At 47.3% G+C, this 23,278-nt stretch overlaps 1 protein-coding gene across 3 annotated transcripts; it reads left to right on the top strand.

Annotated features, from left to right (window-relative positions):
• The first annotated feature begins 2,216 nt into the window (after positions 1-2,216).
• On the top strand, positions 2,217-22,922 carry TIGAR (TP53 induced glycolysis regulatory phosphatase). Of its 3 annotated transcripts, none has more exons than XM_032472917.1 (6): positions 2,217-2,362; positions 10,042-10,079; positions 13,815-13,936; positions 17,133-17,210; positions 20,206-20,316; positions 20,770-22,922. In XM_032472917.1, the coding sequence occupies exons 1-6, from the start codon at positions 2,331-2,333 to the stop codon at positions 21,196-21,198; spliced, it is 810 nt and encodes a 269-aa protein (XP_032328808.1). In that variant the 5' UTR covers positions 2,217-2,330; the 3' UTR covers positions 21,199-22,922. The 3 variants fall into 3 exon arrangements, with proteins under 3 accessions (XP_032328808.1, XP_032328807.1, XP_032328809.1); XM_032472916.1 differs by lacking the exon at positions 2,217-2,362 and adding an exon at positions 2,945-3,047; XM_032472918.1 differs by lacking the exons at positions 2,217-2,362; positions 17,133-17,210 and adding an exon at positions 2,945-3,047.
• Positions 22,923-23,278: the final 356 nt, after the last annotated feature.

Genomic DNA, 23,278 nt, shown 5'->3' with positions numbered 1-23,278 from the left:
CTGCAGGGTGGAGGAGGGACAAGGGTCAAGGGCAGCATCTTGGGGTACTCCGGCATGCCCAGTGCACTGTCCATGCACTGAACAGTCACGGGTGCCCCACATTTCCTATCACCTTGGCCGTTAGGCAAGTCACGTGGGTAGCTCTGGACAGTGAATGGAGGAAGCATCCAAGAACTGGTTCAAGACTCTCAGCTATTCTCATTTCCTGCCCTAGTTTTCATGAGTCCATGTGCTGAGGTCAATGTTAACTGTTAACTCCAGTCTCTGAGTGACTCTGTGGAGCAAAGTCCCTTTCTGATCCATGTCAGACACATAACATGAGAGAGAAATAAACTTTTGCATCCTAAGCCATGGAAATTTCAGGGTTAATTTGTTATTGCAGCAGAACTTGGCCTGTCCTGACTAACTGAGAATTCTATCGCATGAGGGACCACAACAAGGCATGCTTTTTCATTAACAAAACAAAAAGCATGTGTGATTCGGTATGTTGTCAACAAAAGTATATCAGTGGCTGTTTCTAGCTTCTATCTAAACAAAGTTTAAAGGAACTCCCTGTCATTTTATAAGCTGAAGGGTGATCTCTGAATTGTTGAGTGAATAACACAGGACAATGTCCATTCTTTCAAAGATCTGAATTCCTCAGTTATTTTTTCCTGATTCTTAAAATTTACAGATACACTGTTTTTATACATATTTCTTGGATAATTAAAAAGTTAATATTGGCCCTTATAATTTTCTTAATTTCTATGAAAACAATTCTTTCCCATTATATCAGCTAACTTTTTAGATGTATGATTCATTTGACCAACTGATGATAAAAGAGATTCCTCATTCATTCATTTCACAAATCTTAACTGAGCCCCTACTGTGTTCTAAACATTTTGATAGAAACCAGGGAAACAATAAAAAGAGTCAGTACCTACCCTCATCGTTGTGGTTTTGATACCACCTGGAGCATCACTTGCTGTCAAACTCTGTTCTGAGATCGCGAGAGATGGGAAATTAACTAATCTCTATGTGTCTTAATATAGTTACCTGTAAAATGGAAATAGTAATTCATTCCTTGCAGAGTTATTAAGAGTAAAAAAATGAGACAAAGTGGAAGGCTATTTTTAGTTAGGTTTAGAAATGCTCTCAGACCACCTTAAAACAAATGGGTTTCACTGTAAAAACCATAATCTACAAGGGTGTCTGGTGCTCTGGGAGCTTGTGGAAGGAGGGACCAGGCTGTCTCTGCCTTGCTTGTCTCCTGTGTGTCTACTCAGTTCTCCCATTTTCTTTGCCTGTTCTTCCCTTCCATTCTGTAAATTTATTTTTAAGCTTGTAGTATTTGTGGTTTCTGCTTCTTCATAGCTTCAGTCCACACACTCCCTTGGAGCTCTCTATCTTAACGATTTCTTTCTGCTTTAGCCCTCACAGATAACTACTTAATTAGCCTTCCAATTCAAATTTACAGGAGAATCTGTTGGACCAATTCGTTCATTCAGGCACTCAGAACACATGCATGGAGTATCTCCTACGCACAGTGTACCCCCATGGTAATCTCCGCCCTGGGTTAGGGCCCCCTCAACGACCCCGCCACCCTCATTCTGAAAACGCCCCTCTTTCCCTGAGAGGTTGTTAGAGATGCTGATTCAAGTGTCGGGGAAAGAGGAACTTGATTAGAAATCAGGGGGAGGAAGAGGAGCTGGATTAGATACCAAGGGTGGGGGGTTCTTTGGTAAAACCAGGCTCGGCAGGCCAAGCGCGGGGCTCAGGCCAGCAGACGGCTCAAGAGTTTGCTCCCGGAGCGAGTCAGCGGAGGCGGAGTTGGGGCGGAGGCCGGGTGGGTCTAAGCACGCAGACCTCGCTGACCCTACACCCCCAGAGTCGCGGGTTAACGCAAACGTCGTAGGACCGGACGGGTCTGGCTGGCCGCCCTGCCCTCCAGCCTCAAGTCAGACTAACCGCAAGCCCGGGCGGCGGCCCCCGTCTCTGCCCGGAGCCCCGGGGACTGGCTAGCCCGGGCACGATCCGCCCCCGGCCCCGGGGCGGGGCCGCACGCACCTGCCGCGCGCCAATCACCGGCCGGCGCGCAGGGGCGCACGCGCCACGGCCCTGGGCGGGGCCTCGTCGCGCTCCAGTCTCTGCGACTTGCCGGCCTCCCTCCGCCCTGATTGGCCATCCGGGAGTGACGTGGAGGCTGCCTCGGCCTATGGCAGCGGAGCCGGCCGGCGGCGGGTGCGGAAGCGGTGCGGAGAGCGCAGTGCGGGCGCGGGGCGCGGGGCGCGGGGCGCGGTGCGAGGACGGCGGGCGCGGCCTTGGCTTCGCTCCGTGCGGGCGCCGGCGGGATGACGCGCTTCGCTCTGACCGTGGTCCGGCAGTGAGTATTACCGACGCGGGCCGCCCTCTCCCCTCCGTGGAGCGCTGCGGGCTGGGCGGAGGGACCGAGGGTCTGCGCCCTCGCCCTGCCCGACCCGCTGGCTCCCCCCAGACCCGGCCCGGCGGTTCTCTAGGTGTTTTCCACCGGCTGCCCGCTTCCGGCCTGTCCTGCCCCGGCGACGCCGAGCAGGAAGGCAGGTGTCGGGTGTCCGTCCCGCTAGAGGACAGGGAGGTCTGGAGGAGTCAGTGGTCAAGGTCCCCAGCCGCCGGTGGCAGCTGGAGCAGGACAGCCCTGTCCCCGCGCTCCTCCGGCACCGTGTCACCTCCCAGCCGGTCCACAGGGGCTTGCAGGATGCAGGACGGCCCGAGGCCGACGTTCCCGATCCTGGTTCTGCGCCCGCTCGGTCCCTGCCGTCCCCTTGGACCCCTCGTTGGCAGGGCAGTCGGTCCCCCAGGCTCGGGTCTGAGATTGACGTCTTGCCACAGAACTTACGTCGCTGGAGGAGGAAATTGGGCCTCGCCATTCTCAGCCGCCGGCATCACCGCGTAACGTTACCTGGAGCTAAATGCTAACATGTCTTTACGTCTCTTCCTTTTTCCTTCTCAACACTTACTTGCCCAATGTTAAGGGGAAGTGAAATTCAGGACGGCCAGGAGCACAGATTTCTCAAGCAAGATAGGCGTAGGTCAGAATCTGGAACCTGGGCTTCCTATAACCGAGTGAATCGTTACGACCTCAGCTTCCTGATTCATAAAATGGGCGTGGTGATAGGACCCAGCTCACTGGGTTAGTGTGCCGGTTAAACGGCAGAAGGGTAAAGTGTGTAGCACGATGGAGGGGGAGGAATATATCTGAGGATTACGTAACTTTTATTTCTATAAAGACAGCGCTAATGCAGATGCCGTTTGGCCTCCAGTGCGTGTGTAGTTAGTGGGCCAGCATTCTGACAGTGTGAGTCAGAGGCCTGGGTCACAGGTGACTGAGTAGCGCCTGTGACTCTGCGGAGCTTGCAGGGAACACCAGTGTGGACCACCCTTGTAAAGCCGACTTGAGCTGCTGTCTGTTTTGTGCTGTTCTTCCTTTATAGGAAGAGCATCTTGGCCATTGCCTGAAGTTGTCCCTTCAGGATTCTCGGGATTTTAATGGCTGAACTAGAAATCAGGTTCCTCTCTCTCTACCTCATGCCTCTCCATTTTATAGAATCCCTGTGGTTATAGAATGACCGTTGTGTGACCTACTTAAGGTCAGACAGCCAATCAGTAGCAGAACAGGAACTGGAGCCCCGATTCCCCTTTCTTCTAATGTTAGAGCACTTTCTGGATGCCTTGACCCAGTGTCTCACACATGATCGAAGCTCAGAGATCATGGAAAGCCTGGGCTAAACCACCCCTTGAAAAATAAGGTTTTATTTAGATTCTTCATAGATCATAGTTGTATGAATGTGGATTTTATCCCCTCCCTCCTTCTTAAAAGGCTTAATTTTTAAAATTGATTCCTCTTAGAAATCATATGAGAAGTTAATTAAAAATAAGTCTTAATAAATTATCATGTGCCAGGCACCGTTGTAATTAAAGTCTGACAACAACCTGGCGAGGCAAAGAGGGCCTCTCAGTTCCCAAGGGAGGAAACAGACAGGGCAGGTGACTTGCCTCAAGTCACACGGAGAGTTGGGGAGGCGGGGTTTAAAACGGGGGGCGGGGAAGGGGTGGGTAGGACTGCCACCCTGCTTACCTGTCCTGCTCCCTGCCCTCCCCCGTTTTACTGAGAGAAAACCTAGTGTTTGTAGGTTGCTTGAGTATCACCAGCCATTTTACAGGTTATTTTTTAAATTTCTCCTAATAACAGTTGTGCAGAGTGGCAAGAAAGCTTTGCTTTGTTTTATACATGACAAAGTGCAGAGAAGGTATTGAAATAATTGGTAGGGTTATGGCTGGAGCTTCAGAGTTTTCCAAGCTAGAAACTGATGATTCTTTCAGGAGAACAGTTTCCACCTTGATTGATCACCGCCAGAATTAAATACAATGACTCTTACTGGAATCAGCAAGACTGAATCCTTTAGTGTAAAATTGGGAATGTATGCTGAGCTTTCTATTGCCTGATTCTGTATAACTCTGAGATAGTCAAATGCTTTGAAACTGATAGCATGATCAGTATTTTGGGGGTTGTTTTTGGGGAGTGGGGAGGGGGGAGGTAACTAGGTTTATTTATTTTTAATGGAGGTGCTGGGGATTGAACCCAGAACCTCGTGCATGCTAAGCATGCGCTCTACTGCTGAGCTATTCCCTCCCTGCCGTGATCAATGTTTTTCAGAATTGGATAATTTTATTGAGCAGTGCTGCTTCCAATAATGCACAGACTTTTAAAATGCCATTCAAGTTTAACCACGTCCTTTATGACTCTTGTGCTGTTACTGAGTGTGTGTTGATCCTCATCTTCATAATGGGGAGAGAGTACCAGTGTGTGTCATTTTTGGAACAGATTTCAAACTTCAAGTCCACTAAGCCTACTGAACTGTAGCTGCTCGTGATCCTACAGCAGCATTGTTGAGAACCGCAGTCACTTGTCATCTCTGCCACCTGCACAGCACGTTGAAGACCCCGGTTCCCCTGAAATGTTGTTCGTAGGTGTTTGCAATTCGTTGCCTGCATGACCATCCCACTCCACTTGCATTTTTAGCCAGCTCTTTCAGAATTGTTACAAACTAAATTTAATCTACTCTTAATTACTTAAAGATGATGAGTTAGTACAGTTATTGACAGCCAAACTCCTTTGTTTTGTCTTCCTCTGCCTCTGTTGGCAGTTACTTAGTTTTTGTTGGATGCTGATCATCGTTCCGTTTGTTAATGAAGCAGGCAAAATGAACATCGGAGCATCTGTAAACTTGTATAAAGCTATATGCGGTTGTTATGTTCCTGCGATATTTGTTTTCTGGGAATAGGATTGATTCATTGGGAGAGACAGCAACTCAGACTGATCTGTATCTAGACAAAAATACAACGTGGACTGGATGTTTTACGTTTCTGTCCCCAAACCATTGAGTGAAAGTCTCCATATTACTAGCCCTGGAGATCTGTGTTTTCACGTGGATTAATTGGTGTGGAGGGGTTAGAATGAAGCCACATTCATGGTTGAACATCAGGAGCGTACACTCCACTTCCATGCACACCAAAGCATGTACATTTTGAAAACCTGCCCCAGATGTACACTGATTTCCCATGACTTGTCTCTTGTGGCAAAACGAGTACTTGTCCACTGAATTTGAATTCTTTAAAAGGATGTGATCGGGAAATTGAGCTTCCTGTATGATTTTTCTAAAGAAATGCCTTAGAGTATCAACCAGAACTAACAAAATAAAATGTCTTTTTAAGTAAAGGACAGCGTGATAATCTACAAGATGAACGCTGCATATTTGCAGGACTATAAATGGCTGGTCATGAGACTTGCCTTGGCATCAGCGTTTGGATGCTTGCAGAGCCGGGTGTCTGTTCTGGAAACGAATCGCACTGCAGATTTTTAAAATGAGCGGAGTTATTCCTGACTCCTTCAAAATGCACTCCTCTGACCTTTCCGCTCCTTCCACCTCCCTAACCTGGTGCAGCCACCTGCTCTTCTTTCCCACTTTCAGAACAAACTAACTTTAAACAGTTGCTTCAAGGAGTCACACAAACCTCCTGATAAAGCTGATAAAAGCTGTAAAGCTAAATGTTTATGTACATTTTTGGGAAAAAAATCCATTTCTAGATTCCTACTCTATAATGTTTATAAAGTCATTTGAAAGCAAAAAAAAAAAAAAAAAAAAAAGCCCTACAGAATGCCAGTGTTTGTTACTAATGCAGTAACGCCAGTGGCCATTTCTGCTGACTTAAAGGACACCTTCTACTGTGTTACAGCTGTTTTTTCTCCTTTTGCTGAAAATGGTGTGAACAGTGGAGGGTGGTCTCTGCTTTCATACCCATTTCACATGATTCTGAATGAGTTTTGGAGCATAAGGCATCTTTTATTGACGTTAACCTCGAGAATGGTAATACTGCAAGCCAGTGGCACGTAGTTCTGTGAAATTTCATTTCGTTGTCGTGTATTTTTTTAAGCCAGTACATCCACATGTTTAGAAACAGAACAATTCTCCCAAGTTTTCCTGTCCTGACACCCCACAGGTGACCACACTGATAGTTTCCTGTGTGTCCTTTCAGTGTCTCTGTGCAAATCCAAATGTTTATTGTGTCTTACTTTTTCTAAAAAGCTAGCAATCTTTGTTTAGGATTCTGCACCTTGCTTTTTCTACTGAGTAAGTCTTGGTGATCTTTCTCTGTCTTTTCAAAAATCATTCTTTCCAGGGGACACGGTTACATAGAATTCCACTAGGTATATATTCCACTGGTGATTTGTTAAAGTAACCAGTTCCTGTTAAAGGGCATTTAGGTTATTTACCGTCTTTTGTTAGAAATACACTGTAACAAATGTTCTTTTAAATATAGGTGAATGCAGACATTTCCAGTAATAGGGCTACTGGGTCAAAGGGTAAACAGACTTGTCATTTTGATAGCTATTTCCAGATGACCTTCCATCCACAGAGGACGTGCACGGGGCTTCTGTTATTTCCCAGGGTTTCCTCCAGGTTCCAGGCATGTTAGGGAGATACCGCCTCTGGCTGTGCCTTTAAGGAGCTGGACGCAGGGTAGCCGCACAAGTACGAGTGTGAGCTGGTGCCCAGATGAGAACTCACGGCCGCGGTGCCGGTAAAACGGGAGCGCGGAGCTGGGGTGCTTAGTTGGGATGGGTGGACACGGAGTGGGGCCGGGAGGGAAGGCTACCTCCGGAGCAGGGTGGCTATGTTGGGTGTTCAGGAAGGAGAAGGCGCTGGCCAGGTGCCCAGGCTGTGTTACAGCGAGCCCTGCAGGGACCCTGAGACACGCTCACGTTGAGAACCACCGCTCTAGGTGACGTTGACAGATGGCCGTTTTTGTAAACAAGGGGCGAGATTCCAGGCAGAGACCTGAGTTTGTGATTCTGTCCTGGAGGTCTGATGACGTTCCTTTCCGGATCTTAGTGAATCAATCCCATGTGAGATTTTTTTTCTTTTTAAACCTGTGCTTCACTTTAAAACAAAGCAGGAGAGATGAGCCTTTCATAGTAATCAGGGAAATACAAATCAAAATCAAGGCGAGGTAAACTGTTTGGGTTCCAGGTAGGCACGAATCAAAAACTTAACATTCCTGAGTGATGGTGAGGCTGTGCACCACTGTGGAGTGGTGCTAATTGGTACAACCTCATTGGCATCATCTAATCAAGCCGAATATTTGCACACCCTCTGGCCTAGAGGTTCTAGTGCCAGGTATCCATCACTAGGCAGAATCTTTAGTTCAAGGATCAGAGAGGTTGGGCTTTGTAGGCCAGACAGTCTGTCTGAGCAGCTCCATTCCACCACTACAGTGTGAAAATAGTCGTAAACAATAATTAGACATAGGGTGTGACTATTCCAATAAAACTTGGCTTACAAAGAGTTGTTTACCAGTTCTCGAGTGGATCTCAAGCACTCACGTGCACTAGCATCACTTGGTGGGGTTATTAAGACCCAGATCGCTGGGCCCCCACCTCGGAGTTTTCTGGTTCAGTGTGTCTAGGGGCAGGTGGGGCCTGAGACTCCGCATTTCCAACAAGTTTCCAGGCAGTGCCAGTGGTGCCACGCCGAGGACCAGGCTTTGAGAACCCCTGCTCTAGGTTTGGCTGCGTTCTGTACAGACACGTTCATGGCAGCACGGCCCCAAACTGGAAACGTGCGAAGTGTCTGTCAGCAGTGGACCATGTAACACATTGTGGTAAATTCTGACAGCGGAGTTTACACAGTAACAAGAATGCAAGTACAGCTACTCTCAACACTGATGTATCTCACAAAATGTTGAACAAAAGAAGCAACACAGAAAACCACATGTGGCAAGAAGCAGTTCATTATCAAGTTCAACAGCAGGCAGTCACCTGCACTGCACACTGGTAGGGAAGCTCTGGGGGAAGGCAGGCACCTGACCAGGCCAACGTCCTGGTAGTGGACCCCCTGGGGAGGGAGGACACTGTTATGGAAGGGATGGGTCCAGGGTCCCCTGGGGAAGGAGGACGTTGTGATGGAAGCAGATGGGTCCAGGAGGCTGGCAGTGATCTGTTAACTTGGGTGGTGGTACGTGACTGCTGGCTTTGTCATTATACTGTATATTGTTTATTTCACAACTTTTAAAAGATTTAAAATGCAGTAAGCTAAATCTTTGATATCTATACAGTTTGTCTGAAAATGACTTACAGATGCAACCATTTAGTGCTTCCTAAAAGCTAGGTGGTGTTCTAAATCTTTACCTGTATTCCCTCTATTACCACGAGAGTCCTGTGAGGTAGGGATTGTTATTGTCCCCATTTTACAGACGAGGAAACTGAGACCCTTGAGTTTAACTCAGCTGGTGACTACAGAGCCAGAGCAGTTTTGTTCTGGAGCCTGACACAGGGCAGCGGGGTTTCCTGTTGAGGTTTTCACCTCTCGTCCACATGGAAGGGCAGAGGTGTGGGCTGCAGACTTTTGGTTCCAAATGAGGAAACAACTTAATCTGAAGAAACCTATGTAGTGTTTTTCCCCACCACATCCAGTTCTCTGTCCAGGATACACGCGGTGCAGGGGCCGCGTTCTCCAGCATCCTCGTGTCCAGTGCCTGACCCTGTGCTCAGCATGTGAAAAGAGCTCAGAAGCTGCTACGGGATTCTCCCTGATAGCTTTTTGTGTGTTTGACTGGAGGTGTGCTCTGTTGTCCCATCTTGTCCAGGTGCCCTACCCCTCCTCCAGCCTCAGTTCAGTTATTTTGTGACAGTTTCTAGTCCCGTCACTGTCCTGGTTGCTGCAGAACGGGTTTGGGTTGGTTTTCTGATCCCTCGGGGTGGGCTGCAGATAGTTCTCAGCATTGCAGGGTGGAGCAGGGTGAGCAGCTCGGGACTGGAAGGCGGGGCCGGGTCTGTAGGTCTGCGCCACCCTTGCCCTCTACTCACCCCGCCTCACGCTGGGTCACTCAGCCCCGTGGCAGACGGCCCGCTGTCATGTTTCGGTCCTGCTGCGTGTGAACGTGGTTTTGGCCAACCTGTTTATTTTAAGAAGATTATTTAACAAAAATTATATATTCATGTCATTTTATAATAGCATTTTCTATCCTCAGTTCATTTAAGATTGATCTATATATGTATTTTAATTTGGGGCAGTTTGAAGTTTTTAGCTCAACAATTAGGTGCGTAGATGATTGCAGATATTAGTTTAGAATATATTTTATTTTATTTTTAAAATTTATTTTATTTTTTCATATTTTATTTAAATATATCTATTTATTTATTTGTTAATTGAAGTGTAGTCAGTTTCCAGTGTTAGTTTCAGATATACAGCAAAGATTCAGTTACACATATACATACATTTTTTTTTTCAATTTCTTTTCTAATATGTGTCATTACAAGAAATTGAGTATAGTTCCCTGTGCTCGACAGCAGGACGCTGTTGTTTATCTGTTTTATGTATCCTACCGTGTATCTGAGAATACATTTTATTTTTACAGGTTAGATTATGCTGTCTTTACAAATATCATTACTTTTCATTGCTGATTTTTTTTCTTATTTCAAAAATAACCTAATTCGGTAATAAAGGCTTTTCCCATCTATTTCAGTGGAGAAACAAGATTTAACAGGGAGAAAATAATTCAAGGTTGGTATTCTCTGACTGTTACTTCAGCCCTCTCCTTTTGCGTTAATGTGAAATGTGGGTTAATCAGATTTGGTGGGGTCGGGTGGACCGGGGGCAGCTCTGCACTGTGAACTGGGATTACGGAATTAAAACATCTTAGTCACAGAAATAGGATCAGAGCAGATGGTAACCAAGAGGAGTAAGTCTCTCGAGTGAACTGGGTGTAAAAAAGCCTGTTCCAAGTCATGTATGGGCAGCTTCAAAGTGGCCCAGTCAGCTGATGAAAGAGTTATATTGGGTCTAGTTGTCTTAAAATATCTCTGCCCAGATTTAAAAATGATTTCATATTTGGAAACAAAGTTTGCTGGCTGGTGTTAATGGCATTTTTCTGCTAAGATAGCTTATTATTTTTAGTAGTAACGAATAAGTGGTTTAAAAAGAGGGCTCCTCACGTGGGAGGATTGTTACTTGGACAGATTCTTCCTCCCTTGTTCCGTTAATTTGGGTTCAGATCTTTTAATCTCGCTGTGACCCAGCTGGTCCGGCTTTTGTGAAGAATGTCTTGGGCGAGCTTTCAGCTGGACATGCTGTTTCTGAAGTTGGATTATACAAGCATGTATTTAGTTTGATATGACTTGGTTAGGGGCGGCTGGGGTTGCAGAAACTGCTTTTCACGCTCCGTGTGCCTGACTCCCTCTCCTGGAAACCAGTCCGATAATTAAAAGAACCTCTGTTTTCCACTGAGATGGGCCCCACTCAAAGCATCCTCTGAACTCACATCCCTAACACCTTGTCTGTGGGTCCTGCTCATCTGTTTCATTTCATTCCAAGCTGACAGTTGAACATGAATTAAAGTTTTTGTGTTCACATCCATTTTTTTAGGTTTGTTTTGTGTTCTTTCCCTAACTTTGTAAGTTAGATGCTTAATTCTTTAAGTTAGAGCCTCCTTTTTTAAAAAAGAAAGAAAGTCTTCGAGCCTTATGTGTGTCTAAGTGCCATTTTGTTGCACACCTACAGTTCTGATTTGTAGTGATCTCATAAGTATCGAGCACCAAGTATCTTAAATTTCCTTTATGATTTCATCATTGACTCCTGAGTTGCTTAGAACTGGGTTTTAAATTTCCGAATGAGGGGCCTTTTGGTTTTGTGCTTCGTCTTCTCTGACCGACTTAGGAAGCAATTGCTTTGTGTTCTGACAGTATGGTTTATTTGATGACATGTCTTTGAAATTCATTAGCATGGTCAGTTTTTATAAATCTACCACTGTATGCTTGAGAAAAGTCTATGTTTTCTCCTGGTTGGGTTTGGAGTTATATATCAAATAATCAACCGTGATTTTGTTGTTCAGATCTTCTGTACTTTACTCATTCTGTACATTTACTCATTTGCCTGAATGACCTAGGTGTCCGTTTGTGAGTGAGAGATGTTGAGTTCCCCATTGTGATGGCCAGCTCATCCTTTTAATACCTGAAATTCTGTCACCTTGTGCTTTATGTGTTCGCTTTTGTATAGTTAGAGGCTATTCTGTTAGGCACATGCAAGTTTAAAAATTGCTGTATCTTCCTGCTGAATTGGATCGCTGATTATTTACAGTGATCTTCACACTCCTTCCCAAGGCTCTTGTCATGAAGTCCTGCATTTCTGACAGTGATGTGGCTGCTTCAGCTTCAGCTTCAGCTTCAGCTTCAGCTGTGGGATTGGAATCTGCCTGTTACATATTTTCCAATCCCTTTCCTTTCATCCTTGCCATGTACTGATGTCCTAAGTGTTGCCTTGTAAATGGTAGGTAGCTAATTTTGGTTCTTTTTTAAAAAATACATTCTTTCTGTTACTTGGTGAGACTGATCTGTCCACGCTAACTCTGGTTTCTGGTGAGTTTGGACCTGTCCTTTGTGATTCTTTCTCCGTTCTTTTTCTTCTCTCTTAGCTTTACTTCTTAAGTGCCTGTTTCTCTTTTCTGTTTCCAGCCCACTCTCACTTTCCCTACTGCCTTGAAAGAAGCCGTTTCTGTTCTTTTAATGGTTACCTTTAAATTTTTACCATTCGTACCTAATTAAGTGTATGATAAATACTCCCTCCCTAGAATACTAAGAAGTATGCGCTGTTTAGTATCTCAGTCCTGTCCTTTTTTAACCACGCGACGTAGGCATTATTATTTAATTCACTACTTAGACAGCATTCACTTAGATTTACGTGTGTATTTGCCAGTTTCTCTCCTAACCATTTCTTTTGTGTCTCAGAACTTCATTTCTGAAGCATCTCTTTGGAAAAGTCCTCTCATGTAAGTTGGTTGGTGGTGAAGATAGTCTCAGTCGATTCTATTCTAGACAACTCTGTTTTTATTCTCTTGAATCTTTTTTGGTCCAGACAGTTCTAGACGAGCAGTTCTCTTAGCTCTTGGAAGCTATCCTCTGCTGTTTTTTTTTGGCTTCCATTGTTCCTGTTCAGAAGTCTTCTCTCAGCTGAATGGTGTCCCATGGTGGGTAGTCTGTCTTTCTCTGTCTTCTTGTTTTATTTTGGTATTCTACAGTTTCTCTTACAAAACCTAGGACTTTTTTTGTCCCTAAATAATTTATTCTGCTTGGTGTACACCATATTTCCTTCATCAGTAGATTTATGTCTTCCCTCATTTCTGTTCTCCATACTTCCTGGTCTCCATTCCGTACTTCCTGTTCTCAATTCCATGCTTCCTGTTCTCTATTCCGTACTTCTTGGTCTCTATTCCATACTTCCTGTTCTTTAGTCCATACTTCCTGTTCTCTGTTCCATACAGCTTGGTCTCTATTCCATACTTCCTGCTTTCCATTCCATACTTCCTGTTCTCTATTCCCTACTTCCTGGTCTTTATTCCCTACTTCCTGTTTTTGATTTTCTCTCTTCCTGGAGCTCCCACTGGATGTAGCTGGGAGTCCTCGTTCTTTCCTCGGTGTCTCTAAGATCCGAGACATGCTCCATCTCCTCCTGTCTGTGCCGGAAACAGCTTCGGCCCTGCCTTAGGGTTCAGTAAGCTGCTCGGCCAGTGAATCTCCCTTTCCACTGAGGGATTTCATTCTCACCTCAGCTGTTCCATTTTTCTTTATTAAAAGGTCTATTTGGTTCTTTAGAAAGCTATCTGGTTGTTTTTGATGGCTTCTTGTTGCTTATTTTTGTGATTTAGTTTATAGTCTCTGTTTTCTGATTTCCGCGTCTGAAGCATCAGTGGTTCCAGACCTGTTGTTTGTTGTTTCTGCTGACTCTCATTCACGGTGGATTGTTTTCCTTGTGTGTTGAGTCACTGACTCAACTGTTGTTTGCTCTAAATGACTGGAAGGCCTTTCGGCCTTTGTTGAGAGTGGTTTGCAGTACTGAACATTCCTGAGTTTGGGCAATGGAGATAAAGAAGAACTTTTCCAAGTGATAATCCGACCACCCAGATGCAGCAGCTGAGCTGAGAACGTAAGGTCAGAGGCAGCGTTAATAAAACACGCTGGTGAAGTGATGGGTGAGCGTGAGCGGGGACCTCGGGACAGTGTCACCAGCACCCGGTTCCCATCAGGCAGATATTCTTCTGAGCCTTTATGGGATCATAGCTTAATTTTACTTGCTTTCAATTCTCTGAAAAGTTGTCTGCAAAAGTACTTAAGGAAATCTTTTAATAAAATAATAGATAAATGCTATTTTGTATTTTGTATTCTCTTACATAAGATTTTTATTCGCATCCTTTGTATATATACATGTGTATATTTGAATGCTACTTTTCCTTCTCAATGACCACAGGACAAGGAATAGATGAGCCTCTTTCAGAAACTGGATTTAAACAAGCAGCTGCTGCTGGTATATTTCTTAATAACGTGAAGTTTACTCATGTTTTCTCCAGTGACCTCATGAGGACAAAGCAGGTAAGTTTAGAGTCAAGGTTTAAGCTCTCAACACTTGTAACCTTGAAATATTTGCTCCCAGAGTCTGTAGGGGATTAAATCATCCGCACACATCGTCCCCAGTCCCCTTCTCTCTGCTGACAGAACTTATTTCTTCTCTTTCCACTTTACTTTTATACTTTATTTTGGTAATTTTTAAACTAGAGTAGCCTGGGGAAAATGTCTAACAAAATGCCTGAGAAAGGCGAAGAGGGTGTCGTGAGAAACAGCCAGTGGAAACACCACAGAGACGTCAGCTATTGGAACCCAGGTACATTTTAGCAAAGAACTGTGTTACTGTAGAAACACGACAGACTTGCATGAAGTATCTTTAGGGCATAGATTACTGTAAAAATGGCCCCAGAGATTTAGAGAAGAACCAGATCAACTTCTAAAAGCTCAGTGGAAGGAGACTTTTGTGACATCCATGAGGGAATAACAGGTTTGGAATGTAGCCCCCCCGCCCCCCCCGAACAGCTAGAAAACGGGACAAAATGTGCGCAGCAGTTTTCAGATGTTGGTCTTGAGGCGGTGTGGGCTGCCGTCCCCAAGCAAGGTGAGCCCTCTGTTGTCCTGGCTTTCCGGCCAAGGCAATCCCCCGACTGGTGGAAGCCAGAGAGAACCCGGCAGTCTCAGTGAATTCGGGGGACAAAGCTTTATCATGTAATGTTTTTTGTCTTTTATTACAGCCTTTGTTTTAAAACCTACTTTGTCTGATCTGCGTGTAGCCACTCCAGCTCTTTTTTCCATTTCCATTTGCATGCAGTATCTTTTCCCACCTTTTTGCAGTCTGTGTGTGTCCTTTCTTTGGAAGCGAGCCCCTTGCGGGCAGCCCGTGCGTGGGTCTTGGTTTTTCCGTGCACTCGGCCCCTCTGCGTCTGTTCGGCGCGCCGAGTGCCTCTGCGTGTGGAGTCGCTGTCCGTAGGTACGGACTTAGTGCTGCTTTGCTCGTTGCTTGCCGGCTGTTTCTGCAGTTTCCCTTTGTTCCTTTCTTCCCTCTTTCTCTCCCCTTGTGGTTTGGTGGTTTTCTTTAGCATTGTGTGTAGACTCCTCTCTCATTCTCCATTGTGTCATTAGTGTAAGTTTTTCTGTGTGGTTGCTGTGAAGTTCACACGTGGCGCCCTGTGTAAGTAGCAGCCAGCTTTAAAGCTGGTAGCAGCTTAAATCTGAACACATTCCACAGCTTTTCTTTCTCCCTCTCCCCACGTGTTTATACCGCTTCTGACACATTTTACAGCCTTTTTGTTTTATGCATCTCTTAACTAATTATTGTAATTTTGTGGCTTTCTGTCTTTCAGCCTCTTCATCTTTGTTTTATAAGTGATTGATCCACTACCTTTGTTACATATTTACCTTTTCCAGTGAGATTTTTACTTTCAAATGTTTCCTTATTTATTAGTACCGTTTCTCTCCAGCTTGGAGAGGCCCCTTTCACATTCCCTGCAGGGCTCGTTAGGGGGCGATGGCCTCGTTCAGCCTGTTTATCTGGGGGGTCCTTGGTCTCTCTGTCAGTTCTGAGCGATACCCTTGCTGGGTGCACAATTCCCAGCACCCTGAGTATGTCCTGCCCCCACCCTGGCCTGTAATGTTTATGCTGGAAAATCTGCTGAGAACCTTACGGGGTTTTCCTTGCGTGTAAAGAAGTTTTTCTCCTGCTGCTTTTCGGGGTTCTCTCTGTATCCTTGATGTCTACCTTTCTAATTGTCACGCGTCTTGGCGTGCGTCTCTTTGGACTTTCCTTTTTCGGAAGGAGTCTCTGGGCTTCCTGCACCAGGATGTCTGCTCCCTCCCCTACATGAGGGGAAGTCTTAGCCAGTATTTCTCTAAAAAATTTTCTGATCACCTCTCTCTTCTCCTGAGACCGCTGCAACACACGTGTCAGTGCACTTGATGTTGTCTCGGAGGTCCCTTAAGGTATTTGCACTTTTAAAAATTCTGCATTTCGCTGCTCTGTTTGGTTTTCCAGGTCGCTGACCTCTTCTACCTCATCCCGTCTTCTTTTGAGCACCTCTGGCGTGTTTTCCGGTTCAGCTATAACTCCTGTTTGGTGCTCTCTTCCATTCGCCTTCCCTTTGCTGGAGTTCTCGCTGTGTTCATTTGTTGTTCTCTCGAGTTCAGGGAGCGTCCCTGTGACCGTTGCTGTGAGCTCTTTAGCAGGTAGATTGCTCATCTCCATTTGGTTTAGTTCTTTTTCTGAGGTTTTATCTTTTTTTTTTTTTTTTTTGATTGGAACATGCTTTTCTGTCTCCTCATTTTGACTGATCTCTGTGTTTGTTTCTGTGTGTTAGACGCATCAGCTGTCTCTCCCAGTCTTGCAGGAGTGGCGTATGTAGGCAGTGTCCTGTAGGGCTCAGAAGCACGGCCCGTCTGGCCACCAGTGCGAGGCAGTCCAGGGACGGCCCTGTGTGGGCTGCGCACACCCTCCAGGTGTGCTGGGCCACGGCTGCCGTGGGTGCTGATGGCAGGGCTCTCAGCCGGGCTGACGGCTTGGGTTGGGAATTCCAGAGTGGCGCCTACTAGGGTTGGCGTTGGCAGGGTAGCCCGAGGTCACACAAATGGCTCCCAACAGTGACTCAGTCCCTGGGGGTTGTCCCAGCTGGCTCCTGCCCCTCTGGCAGATGCTTCAAGATTAGTAAGTGGGTTTCCTTCACATGTGGTCCATGTGCTTTCACTCTGTGGTTTTTGCTCTGGTTTTTGGATTGAGTGAGTTTGTGAACTGGCTGTTTCAGAGCAGATTTTTGGTTCCGTGCACCTCTGCAGTTTTCCTGGACTTGTTCCCTATTGGTTCAAAGCCAGAGGTTTGGGGGGCTCCTATCTCCTATGCAGTGGTTGGGGTGCCTGGCATGGAACTTGAATCCCTGGCTCCTCCAGGAGGGAGTGGTACCCGCTGACCCCTCCCCGTTGTGGCCTGCTGTCCTGGTTGTGGGCTTTCCTTGGCGAGCGCCCTCTGTCCTCCTCTCTGCCCCTCCTGTCCTACTCCATGCTGTCGTTTTACCCCTTGTTGGGGAGGCGCTGTCCATCCAGTTTTCACGTCCCTTTCCAAGGACATTATCCCATGTGTAGTTATAGCTGTGCTGTCCTTGCTAGGAGGCGAGTTCAGGACCCTCTGCCACCGTCTGGAACCCTCCCGGAAGGATGGTTTTTACGAGAGAAGGAACAGTTCTCTTTTGATTTGCAGACCGTGCATGGGATTTTGGAGAAGAGCAGATTTTGCAAAGATATGACAGTAAAATATGACTCAAGACTGCGGGAGAGGGTAAGTAATCCAGCGACATACTATCCTTTACCGTAAGTCATCGGTAAACCACTCAGTTTATCCTTCGACTAAAGCTTGAAGGTGTTCCAGCCAGGGATGTGAAATCAGCTAATCTGTTAGGACTCTCCTGTGTGACAGTCTTACTCTCATAGATTGTGTCTCATTTAATTATTAAAATCATAAGAGAGAGGCATCTCGAATTATAAAAAGCAAGGGATGCTTGCAAGACCTTAGTGCAGAAGAGTTTACAATAAAAGTGTGACGTTATCTCCCCGGCCTCCCAGTCCTCCCTGCTAACTGTAGGCGTGAATAGACTTTTTTGATGTCAGTCGTAGTACCAGCGATGGGTCTTCCTGAAGCTGTGATTTAGTTAAAACCATACGGCACTTTTAGGTCTGAGATTTCACCCCAAGTCCCCTCCTGGAGCAGTGCTTTGGGGATGCTCTGTGACACCGCCGGGTGAGCGCTTAGCCTCCCTGCCAGCCCCGTGCGCGCTCCTCCACCTGGGGAGGGAGGGAACAGGATGGCTAGGGCGTCTCTGAAGAGCTGCTTTGCATCGCTTGCGTGTGTTCTCTGTTATAGTTCAACCTAGACGCTAGGGCTCTGGTGTAAATGCTCCTCGGAAGGGCCCACTCTGTGCCCAAGAACCAATGCTCAAGTGTTGTTAAAGAAAAGTGTTCTGAGTTCAGTGGACCCTGGACACGCAGTAGGAGGGCGCGTCGTCGTGGGCCGGCCGCGCCTGCTCCTCTGCCGTCTCCCGAGCAGCGTCGTGCTCTCCCATCCAGATGCCCTGCGGCCGCTTCCGGCCAGTGGGGCTCCGCGCCCTGCTCTGCCCGGTTGCTGACACCATTCTCCGCTGTTCCCTGTGTCCCACGCTGCATGTCTTGTCATCCGGTCCCTCCTCCGAGTAGCACCCGAACCCTTCATCTCAACGAACCCACTGCTGCCCTCCTGTGGCAGCTCAGGGCTGCCTGCCGCCTGGATCCCTGGGACGGGGGTTCTCCTGCTTTCTGTCTTGCTCCCCCTTTTCCGGTCTAGTCTGCCCGCTGCGGCCAGAGTGATCTTTGCAAGCTCTGGTGGCCGCGTGCCTGTATGAAACAGCTCGCTCCTTCTCTCTGACCCGCAAGAGGCTGCCGTGAGTCTAACCTGGCTTTTGCGCGCTGCAGGGTCTGCTCTGCTGCCTCCTTCCTTTCCCCTTGTGCTTGGAGCCCGGGCTTAGCCTCACAGTAGCCGTGTTTGCTCACCACGTTCTGCCGCTGTTCCAAGAGCTGCGAGCTTCAGGTTTGGTCATCTTCACAAGAACCCAGGGCTGGAAGGTGTCAAAACCTCGTTCTTTAACCCCCACTTTACAGAAGCAAAACTAAGGCACCCAGAGGCCGAGTCCACGCCCAGGGCCACAGAGCTCGTCTGTGGCAGAGTTCAGGTTCAGATCGAGGCCTCCGGGCCCGTGTCCGTGCTCTGGACCGCTGGTCACGTGCTTCTTGCCAGGTCTTCTTGGAGTTGCCCGAACGCCCCGTGCTCTGTCCTCGCTGAACCCCCGCCTCTGCACTCTGCTCTGCCTGAAATGCCTGCTCCCCAAACCCAGCCACCTTCCGCCCCCGGAGGCAGTGGCCCTCTGTGATCTCCCAAGTCTAGATTCGACATCTTGCCCTCTGTGTCCAAGCCGTCTCTGGTTCTCCCCATCACGCCCTTGGCCGCTTGCATTTAGATTAGCCCCCTGGCGCATGCCGCAGCCTCAGCATGGGGGTGCCCCGTGTCACTGCTGTCCTGTCCCCCCTCCCTGGCCTCCTCGCCTGACATGCTCCGGCATAGCATCCGGGGCCTTTAACAAACGGCTGTTTCCATTCTTGTAAAAACGAAGCAAGTGGAGGTTTTCATGGCCCTCTGTATGGAGGCTGCTCCAGGTGCAGCTGAGGTGTAAGAACTTGGACTTGAGGGTTGGAAGAGCAGCTGGCGAAGGTGCATGTGTTCTTATAAAAAAGTAATACTTCATGATTGCGCTTGTATCTGAGGTGGTGTTAGAATCTTTTGGCATCATCAGTGCAAACCATATGTAATTGTTTGTCTCTTTAAATATTTTTTTATGCAAGTAATCCGTTGTCCCTGTAGGGAATTAATAGTTAAGAACACTTCGGGAGAAAAGTAACAATTCCTGCCACACACACACCCCGAATGTTGCAGTGTGTGTGCTCCTTACTTTTCCGTCTTTCTTTTTATTTGTGTCTGTCTGTCTGTCTGATTGTGCATATATTTTTCTAAATGCTCTCCTACTTGTTTTTTAACCAACTTTTCTCCCTCGCCGTGTGTTTCGGTGCCCGCAGATGCACTTCGCTATGACCCCTGATTAACGGCTCCGTGCTGTCCTGCTGCGCTGATACCGCATCGTGTACTTGACCAAGCTACTGCGCACCTAGCTTAGGACGTCCAACTTGTGACTAGATTTTCCACTGACATATATAATGTTAAAATAAACGTCTTTGTAGTTAATTCTTTGTACACATGTGTAATACATTTCCTAGAAATGGAATCACCGAGTGTGCACTTTTTCAAAGGCTTTTGTGCTTATTGCTAAATTCCCTTCCAGAAAAGCTGTGCAGCGGATAGCCCCACGAATGATGCAGGGGAGAATCTCTGTCACGTGGACACTGGCTGTTAGTGATCTCTCTGGCCTTCCAATTTAATGTCTTGTGAAAGGTGCCATTTTAATTTTCACACTGCAGGTTCCTGATGAGGTAGACTTCCCGTGTTTCCTGGCCGTTTGTATTTCCTTTGTGGCCTGTGTCCCATGCTAAGGGTCAGTTTGATAGACCCTAAAAAGCTGATGAGCTTCAAGGTCATGTGGATCTGGATTTGCGTTTTCTCCAAGGAGACTTGAGCAAGTGAGCAGAAGGGACTAGGCCTGTTCCCCAGATGACTGTCATGAAACTGTCACAGATGTGCCCTGAACTGTCCTGCAGACTCACGTGAGGCCCTTCTGTCTTTTGGATCGTTGCAGAAATACGGGGTTGCAGAAGGCAGGCCGCTGAGCGAGCTGAGGGCCATGGCCCGAGCGGCTGGGGAGGAGTGCCCTGTGTTCACCCCGCCCGGTGGAGAGACCCTGGACCAGGTGCGCAGTCCGGGGAGCGTCGGCGAGCTTGCCCGTGTCAGAGGGGCTGACCTCTGACTCCTTGTGTATGTGCGATGTTTCTGGATTTTAGCTCATAAGCAGTTTGAAAGTTGTCTGGCTCATTAAACAGCTCTGCGTGATACCATCTCATGACATGATCTATGGGCTTCTGTCTGCTTGTAGGTTTCCCCAGCTAGACCCGTGTGCTTTCAAGTTGGGAATCAGGAATTGTATCTTACTCATCTTTGTCCCCAGAGAGCCTTCATGGTTCCAGAAATATTGTGGGCACTCGCTCACCAGTGTCTGTGGACCTCCCGATTGAAGAGAAGTACAGAAATCATCTGGTTCATAGTACTTATAATAGAAAAAAACCCAATTGGTTATGGTTATGTTTATGTTTTAAGATAGTTGTCAATGTCACTTTATTTCACTTTTTTTTTTCTTTCCTTGTAGGTGAAAATGCGTGGGAAAGACTTTTTTGAATTTCTTTGTCAGCTGATTCTGAAGGAAGCAGGTCAGAATGAACAGTGTTCCCAAGAAGCTCCCAGCAACCATCTGGAAACTTCTTTGGCAGAGAGATTTCCTTTAGGGAATAACTGTGCCCCCAGATCCAAGTCCAAGCCCGGCGCACCGGGATTCGCGGCCAGCGTCTTGGTTGTGAGTCACGGCGGCTACTTGAAGAGCCTGCTGGGTTACTTCCTGACCGACCTGGAGTGTTCCTTCCCGGCCACTCTGAGCAGATCCGAACTTTCCTCAGTCAGCCCCAACACAGGGATCAGTGTCTTTATTGTCAGCCTGGAGGAAGGAGACGTTAAGCCGACAACCCAGTGTGTTTGTGTGAACCTCCAGGACCATCTGACTGAGGTGACTGACACGCAGTAAATTTAACTCCGCACCCACATCTAGAGACCGCGAGCCTCGGAGGGAGCGCCTCGGACTCTGTCTCCATCCTCTGCTCGTGCACTTGTGGAGACAGGTAAAAGGTGCCCACTGCACAGGTTATAAAGCTCGGGTGGTGTCAGAGCCACATAAAACCCTAAGGGAAAACCATCTGGAGTTGCTGTCTTTTGTCTGAGTACATCTGGAATTTTCCAGAGTAATTTTACCAACCTGCTCATTTATGAATCTGTATTGTAAACGGGTGAAGGAACTCAGCATTGCAAATTGGGGGATTAATCACCCTGCTACTGTGTTGTTTTTGTTTTTCCTTTTTTTTACATCAGTATTTTTCTTTAATGTCTGCAAAATCTGGCCTATTTTATTGGCTCTTGGCAAGATACTGTATTTTTTTTTTAATGGAGGTACATTGAACCCAGGACCTCGTGCATGCTAAGCACACGCTCTGCCACTGAGCTCTACCCTCCTGCCCTGTGTTTTTTTTTCCCTTACTGTCTCATCCAGTGCTCGGATGAGGGAACGGTCTGTAATTCCCACTCCGCATTTATGTGATACTGGTATTTTAAAAGTCCCTTAAATGAGGAATGCTGGTCCTCATAGCTTATGTAGAAGCAAACGACACTAAACATTAATCAGCCGCTGGGGTTGTTGGTGCTGGAGGTTGGAGACGTGGATGAACGCGGGTTACGGTTGCAGGGTCATCTCACGAGGGAGGAGTGTCATCTGATTCCGGAATTCTAAAGGAGGACTCTCTGAGCAGGAGACGAGGAAAGAGCAGATCTTTCTTACCTGACCTGAAGGATTTAGTCTGAAGAAGGCTCTAAAGGAAGCAAGCAGATGCTGGCGGACCTCGCAGCAGCCCCAGGATAAAGGAGGGGCTCCGTCGAGAAGAACTGAGCTCTGACACCCACAACGGCGGCGTTTCTATGAAAGACGCAGATGAGGGTGCCTCCTTTCCCCACCAGATGGCGCTGGAAGGAAGGGATTTTAGTGAACTTAATTCTGTGTATAAGATGGGTCGTTCTTAAGTCCTCATCTGGAAGGAAAAGTGTTTCCCATGCAGTCTGCTTTTACGTTATCATGTGGACGAATGCTGGGTGTCAGCTGACAGGCGGGTAGCGCCGAAGCTGTCAGTTAAGGCTAAAACCACTTGTTGTCACAATTTACTTTGAACATCATTTGGATCACCTGTGCAGTTCAGTGTCACCTGTCCTCCGTGTGTGCAGGGCCACCTGCCTTCTTGCTGGGAGTGGAATGGGGCATGCAACTGAGCAGGGCAAGTTCGCTGTAGATGAAACTTGAGAAAATGACCCCAAAAGACAAATAATACATGTCCACGTTCCCACCATTCAGAAGTGATCATTCCCTTCCCTACCCTGCCCTTTTTTTTTTTTTTTTTAAAGAAAGAACACACTGAGATGTTTGTAAAGGCCCTTTAGCCAGCTGTCACAGCCCTGTCTCCAGTTCCTGCAGAGGTGACCACCCCCGCGAGTCTGCACTCACCCATCCTTTACGTCATAAGGGAGCGGTATTGTCTTGGTGTTTTTAAAATGTCCGTAACTACCACCCAGCCGTCTGTAATCTGTATCTTCCCTTATCCCCTGGGGCGCCGTGCTGACTCGCATGGATCTGCTTGCTTGTAACCGCTGGAGTCTACTGAATAAATGTAGCACGTTTGGTTCGTTCTCCTGTTAGCGGGCGTTTCGGTATATTCAGTGTTCTCTGTTGTTTTTTGTTTGTTCTGCTTTTTAATGGTGGCCCTGGGGATTGGAGCCAGGACCTCATGCGTGCTGGGCACGCACCTGCCCCTGAGCTGCACCCTCCCCGGCTCTTCACTATTGGCCTTGGTCACCTGGCTGAGGTGGTGTGTACGAGGTTCCTTCTCGGGGAAGTGACTTTCCTTCCCGCCTTTCTTCCCGGGACCCTTTGGAAGGAAGTCACTGCTCACAGTGGGGTTTATGCTCCCTCCTTGAGGACAGTGTCCACATAAATTATTTGGAATCCTTCTGCCTGAGAGGCCGTACCCTTCTCCCCATTTATTTGTATTCAGGCAGTCATTTTGCTC

This window comes from Camelus ferus, chromosome 34 (assembly GCF_009834535.1).
Source record: "Camelus ferus isolate YT-003-E chromosome 34, BCGSAC_Cfer_1.0, whole genome shotgun sequence".
Lineage (NCBI taxonomy): Eukaryota > Metazoa > Chordata > Mammalia > Artiodactyla > Camelidae > Camelus > Camelus ferus.
The sequence above is the reverse complement of the archived record's forward strand: the minus strand, read 5'-3'. Positions and strand labels throughout refer to the sequence as shown.

Coding starts and splice junctions, on each gene's coding strand:
- TIGAR (XM_032472916.1), top strand. CDS start 2,983: ATGTTAAGGGGAAGTGAAATTCAGGACGGCCAGGAGCACAGATTTCTC. Junction 13,937..17,132: donor ACCTCATGAGGACAAAGCAG/GTAAGTTTAGAG, acceptor TTTGATTTGCAG/ACCGTGCATGGGATTTTGGA. Junction 17,211..20,205: donor ACTCAAGACTGCGGGAGAGG/GTAAGTAATCCA, acceptor GGATCGTTGCAG/AAATACGGGGTTGCAGAAGG.